This window comes from Notothenia rossii (genome assembly GCF_949606895.1).
Source record: "Notothenia rossii genome assembly, chromosome: 6".
NCBI classification, from domain to species: Eukaryota; Metazoa; Chordata; class Actinopteri; order Perciformes; family Nototheniidae; genus Notothenia; species Notothenia rossii.
Window position 1 is genome coordinate 76818382 of NC_136909.1, and position 15182 is coordinate 76833563.

Here is a 15182-nt window from a genome sequence, read left to right on the forward strand (position 1 = left end):
CGCAAACACATACAGAGGTACACACACGCATTCACACACACAAACGCTCTCACACACATATAAAGATTTCCCAGTTTCCCAGTTATGTTTTCATCAAAGCTTTTCTTTGGCACTACAGAGCAGCGTCAGTATGGTAATGTGTTGTGCTGCCTGGAAAGCTGTCAAAAAGCTCCCACCTTGGATGAGAGACCACGGTAATTCAACTGGGCTCCTGTCTTCTGTGTGTTCAGGTCTCCTCATTATTCCGCTTTGCAGGGTAATGGCGTCTTGCGCTGTTTTATCTGTCAGCTCACAGCAAACTATAGTTTTTTAGCCCTGTATATTAGATGCTAACATCAAAGGCAGCTGTCTTGACACAGGAGAGAAAGAAAAAAAAATTGTTGCGTAAAAAAATGGAAACACTCCCGGTAGGCGAAAATTGAATCTCTTTACGTCTGGGGTGATGTGTGTATTGAGAATAGATTTGCTGGTTGGCGTCTATGTGTTTGTTCTCGAGTAAACAGCAAGGCTTGTTTGGGTGTAACTGTCAGGTATATGCGTGTGCCCCGTGTGAAAATGGGTTTGTTCGCAAAGTGGGATTTAGAAAAAAAACAGCAACACAAATTCACTCTAGCTGTCTGATCAATGGGGATTTAAGTTACCAGTGACAACTGCATAGCAGATGTCAAGAGACATAGACCCCTCACACAATGTAGCACTGCTAGCCCCACATTCTATCACCAGGTTTTAAGACTTGTCTCTTTTTACCCAGCTGAACGCCTCTGAGAAGTGATTTGTACATGCACCAGTTAGAACATGTGAGTTAGTTTGGAGTTTTTTTCAAGTTTGAAGAAAAGTGTGCTTCCAAAACTAAAGTCTGGCACTATCCAGATCCCCCCTCCCCTGTACTCACCTCTATTTGGGCATGTTGGGTTTCTCCCCCCTTGGGTGGTGTGGTGGCAGATTTGTATACAGTATGAGTGTGTTTATTGTAGGTGTGGGTTTGGTAGGTAAATCTGTGTTTATAGGAGTAGATGAATTTGTGTGTGTGTGTGTGTGTGTGTGTGTGTGTGTGTGTGTGTGTGTGTGTGTGTGTGTGTGTGTGTGTGTGTGTGTGTGTGTGTGTGTGTGTGTGTTGGGGGGGTTAGGGTTCTTCAGAAGACGCGGGTAGAGCAAATTAAAACTCACCGCAGGAAATGAGCGCCCTTGGCACTCCTCTTCCCAAGCAGCTGCACACACCCCAACCATCATCTGCCATTTTGACACATCCACGGGGCGTAGCAGGCAGCGACAAGGGGGGAGCGAGGGGTGCCAACGCGACACCCACGGCTGCGAGCATCGCCGGGCCGCAGCCTCCAGCCAAACAGGTGTGTGACATCATGCCGCTGGTTCCTCTTCAGGGGCCCGGGGAGCAGGCTGGGGGACTGGAGCAGAGAGGGGGGTGGAGGAGGAAACAAAGGGAGGTTAGGTCTCTACCTGACAAGCTCATTGATAACGTTTGGGACACGAGCCCTGAAGTCGATGGCAAATTGCCTCTAATGTCTCCCGGAGATCACGGGCCAAAGTCAGGTGCTGGGCGCTAAATGGGCTCATTAGTTATGATTTTTTCATTCCTTTTTTGGACTTTGCGAGGAGTTTTACACACATAAACACACACACACGAACAACATGTCAGAGATAGTTGAAGCCAGAGGGCTTTTGCAAACTTGGGACGGCATCATAACTCAAGACAGGGTTATAGAGGAGCCCAAGTGTTGAGACCTTTTCCTCTCAGCTCTTGTAGCTCACACAAAACTGGACATATTTGGTTTCTTGTTTGACTATTTCAACAACTGAGACGTGCAGAGTTATCAAGGGGATACACAAGTCAAATCGGAATGATCTGAAATCAATCCCAAAACGACAATGAACACTGCAATATTTTTTTCCTCAAACCTGTAACAAGAACTAAACTTAACAGAGAGACAACAAATGAAATAAGCACGTACATATTGAGAATTCTCCGCACGTCTCCCACATACACCCTCTTCACACTTCAGTCGAATCCCCCAGCGACAGATCCTGTAACAGAGGAGAGGGAGGCTGTGAGTAGCCTGGGGGGTTCCTAAAGGCACCCGTCTGGGACCTGCTTCATAATCAGTGGACAGAGAGGATAGTGGTGGTACGGCTTCCCAGAGCCACTCTCTCCCCCTGGCTGCCCGAACTCTGGCAAGCACCTCAGGGCTACCTGTTAAGGTGCTCCCCCCGGTCCAGTCTCTCTTCCTGGGCAAAAAACTCACATGCAGTCTGCCGTCTACACACTGCAGTGAACAAGATTTGGGTGTTGATTGGATGGAGGTGACAAGGAGTATGTTTGCATTTTGTTTATGTGAATTTATATACAAATTGATGTTGATGCACACATGCCTAAGCACGTGTGGGCACATTATGCATGTGTGAGCAATATGTGTGTACAAATGCTGTTCATTATTTCACGTCTTACTAAGAGGAGGTATATTATTGTTAGTTGTCAAGGAGATATTGCTAGGGATCTGGAATTACTCACCCACATGGACATAATCACATGCCAAGTAACAGCCTGGACAATACGAGTCTCTCTGCAGACCTCTCTGGCCCTTATCAACAATAATGCTTGTTAATAATGTGAAATGCCTCTAATTAGTCTGCAGTGAAATTAACTGCTGTAGCCTAATAAAAATTATCTTCCTAATAATGAAACATTCAAAAGACAGCAGCCCAGAGATAAGGAACATTCAAGTTGAAATAAGGCAACGGATGTGTGTTGTCGGCTTTTCTGGCTTTTTTGAAAAAATTACATTATGACATGTTGTCTAGAATCTGTTTTATCTGTCTGAGTTTTTATTGTAGTTACTGTAGGTATATGTAACATCGGCTGTGTTCCTGTTTCCATAGTCAGGAACAATATTCCCTTGACTGCGCCTCGGGGTATATCTCCTCCTTTCCGCTGTTCAACAGCAGACCTCAACATCACCACCGCTCTTGTAGATTCAGGAAACACTGTAGTGGTAAGCAAGGAGGCAGGTTGGGGGCTGCGGTCGTGGACTGTCTAATTCTGGGCCTGGCCAAGGGATCGGGGAGACATAGTAGACTTTAACAAACAAACTGGCCATTTCCAAATCTGCCGTGTGCTCAGCCGTCCATGGTTCTCCAAGATATCTGGAGGAGAGGGAGGGTGGGTGGGAGGCTTTGGGGAGGTTGGGGTGTACAAGGCGGAGAGAGCCAGGACTGTGCCGTCTCTCCAGTTTGGTTTGGTCCGAGCACAGAGCCAGCTGGCCTCATTAGGACTTGATGGGAGGCGGGCTGGCATGAGACGTGCACATGCATGCACACATCAACAAATGTAGTGTGAAGCGTGGCCTGATGCCCGTGAAAGACCCACACGAAAGTTTTTTTTTCTTCATTTTTTTTCTTTTTCTATTGAGTGCACTGTGGCTTATGGGCAGAGGGAGTGTATGATGTGGGAAAACATGATCATTAGTTTATGTCTCTCTTTAAGGTGCTGTCTTTACCTGGCTCACCTGAGCTACTTCAGTGCGCTCGAGTGCTTGTGTGAAGAAAGAGCGAACCATGAACAGGGGCAATGAGGGTCGGGGTTGGTTGGAGTGGAGTGGGTATAAAGGGACGAGAGAATATGATTCATGGTAAGGTGGGTTCATCACGAGAGACGGCCGCTGACCTACAGTCTGAGGGCCATTGGACCGGAACCAAGGCCTTGTTCCGACAGAGCGAGTGTAGCGTGAGCTGTGACGGATGGCGCCGGTCTGTTTGAGAGCCCCTGAGCAGGTGTGTGTCTCGCTCACATCTGCAGGCAAGCACAGTGAACCGAGACCAAATGGCAGACGCACGGGGCCCATCGGGTACCTGTGCACTGAGACACACTAATGATTATGGATGCAGGCCTATTAACGGTCACATCTGTAAGGGAGAACAACAACCAGCGCACTGGGATTGAGTCAGCAGTTTTAACTCCCCTCTGGAACATAGACATGCTGGTGTCAATGTTGGGATAAAAACTCAAGTCAATATGCTGCCTTTCCCCCGGTTCAGGTCCAGCTCTGGACCTCGCCTCTGCTCAGGCTACACGGAAAATGATGAGGCGCTCTGCGCTCATGGAGGGAAGACTTGAGGAAGTTTACTTGTTGAACTTGAAAACCGACACACACTTGTTCTGGATTTCAACACAGAAAGTAAAGGGCACTCTGAGTGAAAAAAAAAAACCTGCTGTTGTAGCTACACGCTAAATTATCTAATGAATTCATCAACTTAAAAACAGCGTTAAATATTCATTCTAAGAGTATAGGTACTAAATTAAATATTACTCATTGACTTATTATTTAAAAATGCATAATATGATTTGCATAGTTTTATCCTGATAGGAAATAATAATGGGTAGTTGTCTTGTATCGTCTTTCATGACGGATGAAGGCTGTGTCTTTTTGTTCCCTCATCATCCCTCTCTCCTACTTGCTTCTCATTAAAGTTTTAACAGAGGCTGTTTTAATTGTCAATCCTTTGACAGGTTGATAAAAGCAACTTGACAATTAAGTTCATTGGCTCTGCTATGCATATTAATTAGGTCTTATTTGGGTTTCTATTGTTATTGGAAGGAGCACTCATGGTGTAGCAAAATGTCATCCATTAACTTCCCTCTTCTCAGAACTTAATGTAATTAAGCGTGCTATTGTATGACTACGAGAGCAGACTCAAGAGAGAGGAACTTTTAGTATTCATTGTATAAATGAGTAATGCCATTCCTGTGACAACGCTACTTCTCTAAAATCAGCTATTCACAACTTTATTATCTGTAACAAGTGCTGCCTTCTCTTGTTTGGTTAACAGACAAAGGAAGCTTGCTTTCATGTCATTGTATGCACACACATGTGCATTTATGCGTGTTAGTGTGTGTGTGTGTGTGTGTGTGTGTGTGTGTGTGTGTGTGTGTTTGTGTGTGGGTTTGTTTATGTATGTGTGAAGCAGAGATGAAGCGAGGGAGGGATTGTGGGTCAGAGGGGAACACGAAGCAGGACATAAAAGGTGCAGAGAGACTCTGCATTGGGAGGGAGGGGTAAGAAAAACGAAGGAGTGGTGGGGGTGTTTTAGCAGATTACCCAGTGCACCTTGCTCAACTCTGCAGGCCCACACACTCACATCAAAGTAGTACCCCCTATCTGCCCGAGGCTTAGTCGGCCCCTGTCCACCCCCCATGTCACTCCATACATCCTCCCGTTCATGTTGAATAATTGACAGTTCTGTTTTACATGCTCAGCATTTGCCAGGACATGGAAGTGTGACTCCAAACAGGGCATGACTCCGAGAGGTGCTGTGCGTTGGGTTGACTTCATTATTGTGCCCTACTAATGCTCCGTGCACACTCTGAGCTGAATACCATCAAGCATAATCCATGGAGGAATCGCCTGTTGAAACAGAGCGGTGGTTGCGGTAATAAAGATGCTTTTTTGCTGCGGTTTTATCGAAACTTAATTATCCACGTAGTTTAAAGAGTTTCCCGTCCCACGTGTGAGCTGACAGCAGGTTGCATTTCCTAGTCGGGTTTATGAAGGGAGCAACAACTCCCTTCATTACAATGAGACTTTTGCAGTTCCTTATTTGAAGACACTACTGTCTGGTGTGCACTTACATTCTGAATCTGCTGAACTTGTTGGATGTCACTCAAGTCTGCCAGAATGGCCGTGCATAGCAAAGGACAATGACTGCCAGGGGTATGTGAAGGGGCTGCAGTGTTTGTGCCAGGGCGATCTCTGAAGTCATATAAGCCATTATCAGTCTGTCACGCCAGGTCTCATTTGAGGTCTCTTAATAACAGTTAGGCAGTTTGGTGAAGACTCCATCAATGCCCCGGTAATAGCTTTTTAGAACTACTGTAGAGAAATTAGACAAAGAACTGAAGTGATAAAGTAAGGTTGCAACAGGGTGTTGAGTTTCTCTCATAAAGCACCCTCGGGTATATGCACTTAAATAATTTAAATATCAAAATATGTCTGGCGTTCTGTCTTTGCATCACACAGGATGGTATGGATATTTAATCTTTACTGTAGGACGGTATAGTCCTTAACGCAAGGGAAATAAAGGCCTGGCTGTTCATTTGATGGTTTACCTTGACCCCTGAAGTGTGTCGCTCGCACCCTGAGGGCTTGGGCTGGCAAAACCTTTCTCAGTCCCCCCTGGGAATGATAATCTCAACGTGGGCGTTTACTATGGACACCAGACACAACACCATTAGCCACAGCTCCGCTGCTGCTCATTAGGGCCCCCCGATCGATATAGGCGGCCACAGAAATCGCCAGTGCTGCGGAACCAGCTATCACCCTTCAGAGTTATTATCGTAAACAGCAAAGGCCTAGGTTTAGGGCAGTACCACACTTTTGCTGTTTCAACTGGAAATTGAGGGGTGGGAGGGCAATAACTGAATGACTGACTTCAAAGGACGTTATATTGTATCACTTGTTCTGAAACTTTGTGCAGCGTGGAGTCATTGCATTGCAATAACGTTAGACACAGTCAGGAAGCATTACTGTGTATGCGGCTCTGTTCTCTAGGGTTTGGTATTATGACATGGTCGGAGCAGAAAACCCTGACACAGAGGAAGCTTACTCATTACTGTGGAGATATTTGAGCGCTGATGTCTCCCTTATTGAGTGTCAAAAACAAATAAGTAGGTTTAAGTACAACTACAACATTTGCTGAGTTTGCAAAGCTACTCTGTGCACATCAAAATTGTGTAATGGAAAATAATCTAGAAATCTATGAGGTTAAAATGGGAGCAACTAAATGCAGAATGACCACACTGTTTTTAAAACGCCCAGCGCTCTGTGGGACCTCTGCTTGATATCACCATGACAAGATAATTTAATTATTTTCCAATTTTTCCCCTCCAAAACATGAGGTGTGGAAACATAAGTCATAGGAAATTGTAGATGAAAAGACAAAAAAAAAGGATAGTCCATTGGTTTCTGGCTGAGAAGAGAATAATATTGAGGCAAAATTGTGAAAATAAGAAAAAGGGGAGATGTATTGATTTTTGGTGGAGCCGGGGAAAGAAAAGAGAGGGAATAAAGAAGTGCTCTTTGGCCGATGTGTCCAAATGATGTCTCAGGGGAGGTTCTTAATGGTAGGGGGAGGGGTGGAGGGGGGTTAAGGGGGTGAGGTGGGGGTGACGGGGGCAGGTGCCTACCCTGACTAAGGCATGGAACTGCCCTTAGGCTAGGGCTAATGGTATTGGCTGAGCTTACTTTAAGCAGCTCTTTCCTAATGGCCAACTATGAGTGTGCCACAGGATAGACAGGTATTGATTGGTTCAAATGCTCTTGAGTTGACAAGAACTGAAAGTCCCTCAAGCATATACAATCTTGCAGCAAATTATGTCACACGGAAAGGTGATTAAAAACAGAAGCTTGGGGCAGGCACACTCATTAAAAGTGTATCTGATATTTCTCTTGTTGTCCTTGTATTGCTCACTCCTCTTTGTGTTTACTCCTCTTCCTGCCAAAGCCTTTGTCTCTCTGGTGGTTGTTTGTTTTTTCAGTTTTTTCTGAGTGAGAAATGTCTGTTTGTTTATACATTGTGAAATTCTACCAGCAACACAGCCTTCAAACCTTATTTTCCATAATAAAGATGTGGCGCATTGACTGTTGGACCTCCATTGCATCACTTAAAGTGGTGCACATGGTGTAGTTATGCACTTCATCAGGGGTGTAAGATTGCCATTTGAATAGAGTCAAATGGTCTGACATCTTTGAAAAATGAATACAGGTGTGATGGTTATATTCTCTTTAAAAAAAGGTGCAGCATAGGGCTATAGTATACGGAGAACAATGCCATATATTTGCTTTGTTGTCATGCCCCCCTTCCTCATACACACATACAAAAAATGCTGTGTACAAGATTTTCTCTTATTCACATGGGGCGCTTTCTAGACTGCTTGAGGCATCTGCTTTGATTGCATAATTCCCAAGAGACGAACAACACAAAACAAAAATACTGACTGAATTCAGACTTATAATATACCGAACAAATAACATACCAGCTCCACTCTTCAAAACCATAGTTCTCTAAAGAAAAGGAATTGGAGAGTAAATTCAAAGTTGAAAGCTTAGCTGTTTCTCAGTGAATGCAGGGATGCGGGTGAAAGATGAAACAAACTTTTTCCTGGCTGGAAATGTGCAGCATTACTAAAACAAATAGGCAATAGCATACGCACTTACGTACACTTTAACTTAAGTGGCACATATCAGAGATACCATAAAACATTTTTTAGCCGTAAATGCTGTAGATATTTCAGGAGTGACTGTGAGGAAACGTTTTATTATGCAGGAGGTAATACAACAGGTCCCCCACGTCATCTGCTGCTTTGCCAAGTGTAGCATGACAGTTTCAGGCAAAGTTAACAGTGTTGAACAAATGAAAGTTAAATGAAATGACGGGTCCTTTTTCCTCAGGAAAACTAAAAAAACAAAAAGGAGAGAAGAATTTTCTGCATCCAAATGATACGGCTGCACTCAAAGCTCACAGTTTTCTTCTCTTTCGATTAAATGCTCTTTCTCTGGCTGTTTGTGCTTTACAGTGGAGTGTGCTACATCGCTACTTTCTTCTCTACAGGGGCCCCTGGGCTCCCCAAGCAATAGGAGTAAATTAGAGTGCACCTGTTCCAGCTCCAAGATAAGCCATCTCCAGAGGATTTCCTCTGAGTAAAATGAAGTGAGTGAAGAATAAACAGAATATCACAGCATTACTCCGCCAAGGTGAAGTTGCTGCTGCTCAGGGGACACGGTTCGTTTTGCACAACACCCAGCAAAATATCCTCTATAAACCTCTGTATGTGAGACTGTAGGAATGGTCTCTGCTCACAGCGGAGAGAATAGGCGCTGCACTCTGTGTTCAGACCAAGGCAGTGAGTCTGCTGCTCGACTGTATCTACTCACAGGCTTGACTTGAAATGCTCCTATTTGTGGTCTGGGTGTTGTGGTTTGTTTCCAGCATGTTTGGACTCTGTGTCAACACATCTGCGATAGTCAAACATCAAACCGCATATTTCCCCTCATTTTTTCCATTCCTGTACCGCTGCCAAATATTTTTAAAAGTATCTAATTAAGTCAACTGAGAATATTGTCAGTACATTTCTCCCCCTCTTCCCATCGGCTTAGCCACATGAGTAACTCCTTGTATGTTTCTTAGCGGAAATGAAAGGTGCAACCCCAGTGTGATGCCCAAAGACCAGTGAACGTAGATGTCTAGAATGCAAAATTCACTCAGTTGGTTTACACATAAAAGGCAAGGATAATTAGAGGAAAAATGTAATTCCTCATACGTTTGATAATCAGACTGATTTGGTCTATCTGCACCAGAGCATTCAAATAACCCCCCTACTATTAGCACCCCACTCTCCCTCACACCAGTAGTCTGTTTTACCCTCTCTTTGTTCCCCTACAACACATTATCATTATTGTAGCTAATTGCATGGTTTGCCTTGAAGTTGTGCAGGAGACTCGTGATCTGGGGTTGAAACGTGGACAGGGATCCAGTCTTCTCCACAGCTTGCTTTACACTGCTAATTGCCGTTACCACAGGATAAGGCATGCTCCTCGCTGTGGCCAGCCGGACGAGGCTGGAACAGGCACGGGGCGGGTTGGGTGGGGGGAAACTATCACACAAGGGTGGTAAGACGTGGGAGGGAGAGCCAAGGGTGGCATAACTGAAGTGGGATGGGTAGGCCAGATTGGGGAGGGAAAGGATAGCGGTTGGGGGTAAGCGGGGGGGATGGAACCGGCGTTAGATGTGGGTCAGCGGGAGTGGAGTACCCTAAAGATTACAGTTGGTTAGTGCGACCCCTCTCTGACAGGATCTGAGCCCTTACTCCCAGCAGAGGTGGACCGTGGCATTTGGGAAACCCAGCTATTAGTGAGGCTAATAAAGGCTGGGCAGGAAGTTTTGAACCTTCCGTAGTCAAGAGACATTGTCCTGCCACAGGTCCAAACGCTGAATCTTAGTTAATATATGACTGCAGAGGGTCTTTAAATGATAGTTAATAAGACAGAGGAGCTGTGATGGGGTGTAAAAGACATCTATAGGCACCAATTTCCATTTTACAATCTCTCATAATAATTGTGTTTTTATGAGCGTATCTTTTTATTATCTTTGTTTATTAAAGGAGTGTAATGTGAGAGATGAGTTCATCTAACTCTGAAAATCTGAGATTTGTGCGAGCTCTGATAGTTTCTTAATTCAGATGGGAACGTTAGTTTTACACCACAGTATCAACTTCCAACTTCAAAATGAGTCACAGCTCCCCGATGGGGTTTTAGAAAAGGAAATGGAATCACAGACATAACTAGTGACAAAGCCTCCATCACCTCATAGAAGATCTCGCTCCATCTGTGAGAACTTTGGGTCTACCCCAGAAAAATAATAAATATCCTCCTCTCATGGCTGGCGCTTTCGATCAAAAGGTGGTTTCAAGACCAAACAAAGGAAATGGTGTCATTAATGATATATATTATGAACTAGGGCCTCTTAGAACAGTTTCCTACAAATGCATGGATAAGGGGTTGATCTCTCTCCTAACAAAGGATCTCTAAAATATGAAGTGAAAAGCTACCCAAGATGAAGCTGGTAAAGAAAAGGCGAGGAAGAGCCTATTTCCACAACACAAACAGATTTCCTGGCCTTTAGCAGTCTCTTACTGGGATACTTTGAGACATATCCATCAAAACACAGCTGTATTCATTCATATTTCATACCTCCTTCTTCTCCCAGTGCTTTAACACTGTTCTTTGATCAAAGGAGAGAAGTCTGATCACAACAGGAAGGTTCCCTGCCAGCCAAGACTGTACATGCTACTGTATAGCTGACTTTAACTTCACTCACCAAAAATAATGGAATAATACAAATCAATGCCTTGCAAATACAAAACTAAAAACACTTACGAAATTCATGAATTTCTACATATCAAATGTTTTAATCAGAATTGTTTCACATTTCACAATGAGCTTGGTTTCAGGCCTGTGCAGTTCTGCTGCAAAATTGTACAAAATACTTTTTGTTATAAACACAAACTCCATCAGTCAGCGTGCAGGAAAATTAACATTTTGTTTCCCAGAGTTAAAGATGATTGATTTAAGTCTTTGTTAGATTTAGAGGAATAACAGTTTTTGCAAACTTAAGTGAAGGAATTGCTGATAGACTCGACAGCCAGAAGCAGATTCAAACCACGCAGCTCAAGAGTGTCACCATGTGGAGACGAGAGGATACGACACAGCAGTTACTGAGCAGCGCTGAGAGAAAACACTTTACATCAGAAAGCAGAAGCGCAGTCCTATTTTGATTTCTTCCCTGACCCTCTACTTAGTTTGTTTTACATATTTGTTCCAATTAAATTTCATGTCAACCGCTTTACATTAAGCCTTCTGCGTCCCTCTTTAGCTCACCTCCACCATATCAATTCCAAGACATAGCGCTTCCAAAGAGTCTTTTCAGTAAGGCTCTGCGAGAAAAAGTGTTTGAAGACCTCCCTGACATTTAGACTCTCTCTGAAGATGACTTTGCCTTCTACTCTAGCCTGCGGGAACATAGTAAGACCCACACTAAACTTCAATTGATATTCAGGGCCAGATTCCTCCAGGGGAAATTATCATTCTGTTCATAATAAGAGCCACAACAAGCACCTGGAAAATGACTTTATTATACACTCTGCTTCAATAAAAGTTTCCTATGACCCATCAGAAACACACACATGGCGCACGGAGCATAATCGTGATGAAATGAAAACTATATTATGCATATGATAGAATGCTTATTTGATGGTGGGCTGTGCGAGGATGCACATCTGCTCGCTTCGTTTGATTGGCAGGTGTGTTAACGCAGCGCTGTGGCCTTGGATGGAGGTGCTCTGAGACCCCCTTTTTCCTGAAGTCATTATCCAAATATGTTCTGTTTTTCAAACAAATGAATAGCATAAAAATCAAAGTATCAAATATGTATTGCCCTTCATAATGGAATTCCCTCTGAGCAAGGACACGTAACAATGGGCCATTCTCAGCTTCCTGTGCTTTCCCTCTCTATATGCCAGTGGACGTGACCTCCACAGATTTAACAATGGGGCATCCAGCAGCACGAGCACTTGGCTTCTCGCCACAGCCACTACGTGCACTAAGGTTGCTTTCATCTATTTTGTTATATTTAAGGATGACATCCTAGCCTAGTCGGCCTCTACCATTGTCTTCACCGTGATTATTTTCTACCGTTGTTTAGCCCCAGTTGTGGCTCTTTGATGAAAAGGTCGCCACTCAATTGGAAAACAGTCATTAAAATGCGGTGGGTACTATTCACCAGTGTGCATGGGGGAACCAACTCAACTGAGCTGGTTAATCAAAAGTTAATTATATAATTTTCATGCAGATGAGGGAAACATTCAAATGAATCCCAACTCTACAATCATTACAGAAAATAAATAAATAAATAATTCTAAAATGCTATAAAATGTTCAGGGACCTGGAGGCTGTAAACAATATGAAGTTTAATTTGAGGTAAACAAAGTGAATATCCACCAGGGGGTCCGGGAAGGAGAAAGTGAGGTTAAATCAAATTTGGAAACATAGATACCAGCAGGTTTTGTTGTCCTGATATACGTGCAATTAGGAAGGTCCTTGATGAGGACACTGGGAGGGAGAAAGTTGGCTTTCATAGCAAACACTTAGGGATTATTTAAAGGGAATTCATGGAATGTAATGCTCTATCTGTAAACATTAATTATTCTAACACTCTAGTATACCAAATTGAATTAAAACCATATTTTAGGAAATGTTATAAAAGCACAATTATCCTTTATGAGGATGATGCAATATTATTGAAAACCCCACTAAGATAAGGAATACAGTACATCTATTCCTTTTCACTTTCAGAAGAAAATAACCAAGACAAGATGTTCTTCTGTAACTTTGTCAAGTAGAAATATAGTACTTTTAAAAAAAAAGTCTTTCCTCATCAAAGGAAATGATTGTGTTATGCAAATTACAACCATGAATATTAAGTCAACGATGTGAAGTATCACAAATGAACAAGCATTGTTCTGGAAGTGCAATGGAATGTGGTTTAATTTCTTTTTAATTCTATGTGCTTTTATAATGTTCACCTTTTCCCAGTTGTGCCAGCGGGTTTGGGTTCATTGGCGTGCATTACAACCACGCTCGAACAATGCGGGGCCTCCACGGTGTCAGCACAGTTCATGAATCCTGGCCCCTTATGCACCAGGCGATTAGTATGGTGCTCTGTCTGTGGGGCTTTGCCAGAAAATGAGTTCTCTTTAAAACATATGCCCCCTGCTGATTCCTTTCCTTTCCTGATATGAAATTCCAATTTTTATAATGAACACCAATTTCTTTTACGGAGTGGAGGGAGGGGGAAAAAAAGTTTTATTCCCTTTCTGTTTTGGATGGCTGCAGTTTTCCTAAATTACAGAAAGCTGTTGTGGACATCACAAGCCGAACATGTTTTGTCTTTCATGTAGGGGGGGCTAATCAACATTCAGGTAGCAACACAAAAAATCATCTGGTGTAATTTTCCACATCACATATGCACATGACTGGTGTGGCAGAAAATGGAATTAGCAAAACTGTAACAAATTCAATTAAGTCATTGATTTCTAATAAATTGGCCTTAATCACCAGCTGTTGTCATGCTAAGATTGTTGTGTCACAAGTTTGTCATGCTTGTCGGTCGTGCCTGCTTTACAAAGGCAATTTAATCTATTAAAAAGCTCTTTTTTTAATTGCATTTTATATTTCAATAGCATCATTTCAGTTCTTATGACCAGATATACAGTGTTAGATTACAATGTAACTAAATAAAAAAGATTTGATCATTTCATCAGAGTCCAAAATCTTTATTACAATTTTAAATGTAAATCTTACAGACATAGATTTCAATTGATCTGTGCAATATGTTTTTTTTAAAGTCAGTCTCCTGCGATCCTTCACCGGTGTTGATGAAGATGCAAATACAGTCCGTGTTTCTCTTCTCTCTTTTTTTTTGTAGCTCTTCAATTATTAGGGAACTTTCTCTTTCGGTCAAAATGACTGTAATCGTCATTCATCTGAAGAGGTTGAAATTAAATCACAGTTAACGGTTTCATCTGCTGCTTAAATATTTAATTCAAAAAATGCTTCAATCTTCATTTGTACATAGGATAGCAAACAAGGAAATACGTATCACATCCGCCATCATTCAATAACATAAAATTAGGCATTCACATTTTCACTCAAGCAAAAAGGGGGAAATAAAAACAGTCTTTGGAGCAGTTTGTATATTGTCATTGCTGCTTGGGAACACAATGGCCCACAGTGGTGTACTGTACATTAATATTGTACAATTGAAGTAGACATTGGTGATAAATTATGTATAATAAGCACTTACTACATTGTATGGTCGAAGCCTCTCTTGGGTCTGGGCACTCGCCTCATCGGGAAGAGACACCACTCCTCCTGTACCCATCATCTGAACACAATGAAACCAAGGTGGGTTAGAAATCTGAATCCAAAAGAACATTTACAAAAAAGAAGCTAAACTGAAACATTTTAGAGATTTTCCCTTCAAGACACCACATTTGCTAAAACTGTTAGACTCATCCACATTAAAAACCACTCACCCTGATGGTCGCCTCCAGCTCTCCCACACTCCTCTTTCCACCTGGTAGCCACCCATAGGACCAGTGCTGGGACAGGGTGACCTGCACCACCAACGCCAACATCAACACCTGCACCATCACTCTGCTGCTCGCTTCCATTACAGCTGCAGAGGGACACACATTAGTAATAAAAACAATAATGTCACAGCCGCTTCTCTCAGACCGGGGGTTACAAAGCAATGACCAACATTAGCAAAGAGTACTTCAGACAGTAATTACCAAGAGGAGCGAGTCTAACTTGATAAACATTGAACACACTTCATTGTGGATTGACTCACCTCTGTATTGGCTTTGTTTGCATGTGGCGCATTAGCCAGAGGGGGATTTTTATAGGTGTTGTAGGAGACGCCGTCAGGATTATAATCCCCCTCTCCGCAGGTGTGACACATTTACCGACTAATGGAACACAAAATACTGCTAATGGACCTGGCTAAGTGCTCCAATATGCTGGCGTCACCATGATGGTTCAGAAAGCATGAAATATATA

General features: G+C 43.0%; 1 protein-coding gene across 1 annotated transcript; it reads right to left on the reverse strand.

The window, feature by feature from the left end:
• Positions 1-13959: 13959 nt before the first annotated feature.
• On the reverse strand, positions 13960-14822 carry gnrh3 (gonadotropin-releasing hormone 3). The gene is made up of 3 exons (XM_079686641.1): positions 14657-14822; positions 14425-14505; positions 13960-14104 (listed from the first exon to the last, which is right to left on the reverse strand). Exons 1-3 carry the CDS (start codon positions 14792-14794, stop codon positions 14051-14053), a joined length of 273 nt encoding a protein of 90 aa, XP_079542767.1. The 5' UTR covers positions 14795-14822; the 3' UTR covers positions 13960-14050.
• Positions 14823-15182: the final 360 nt, after the last annotated feature.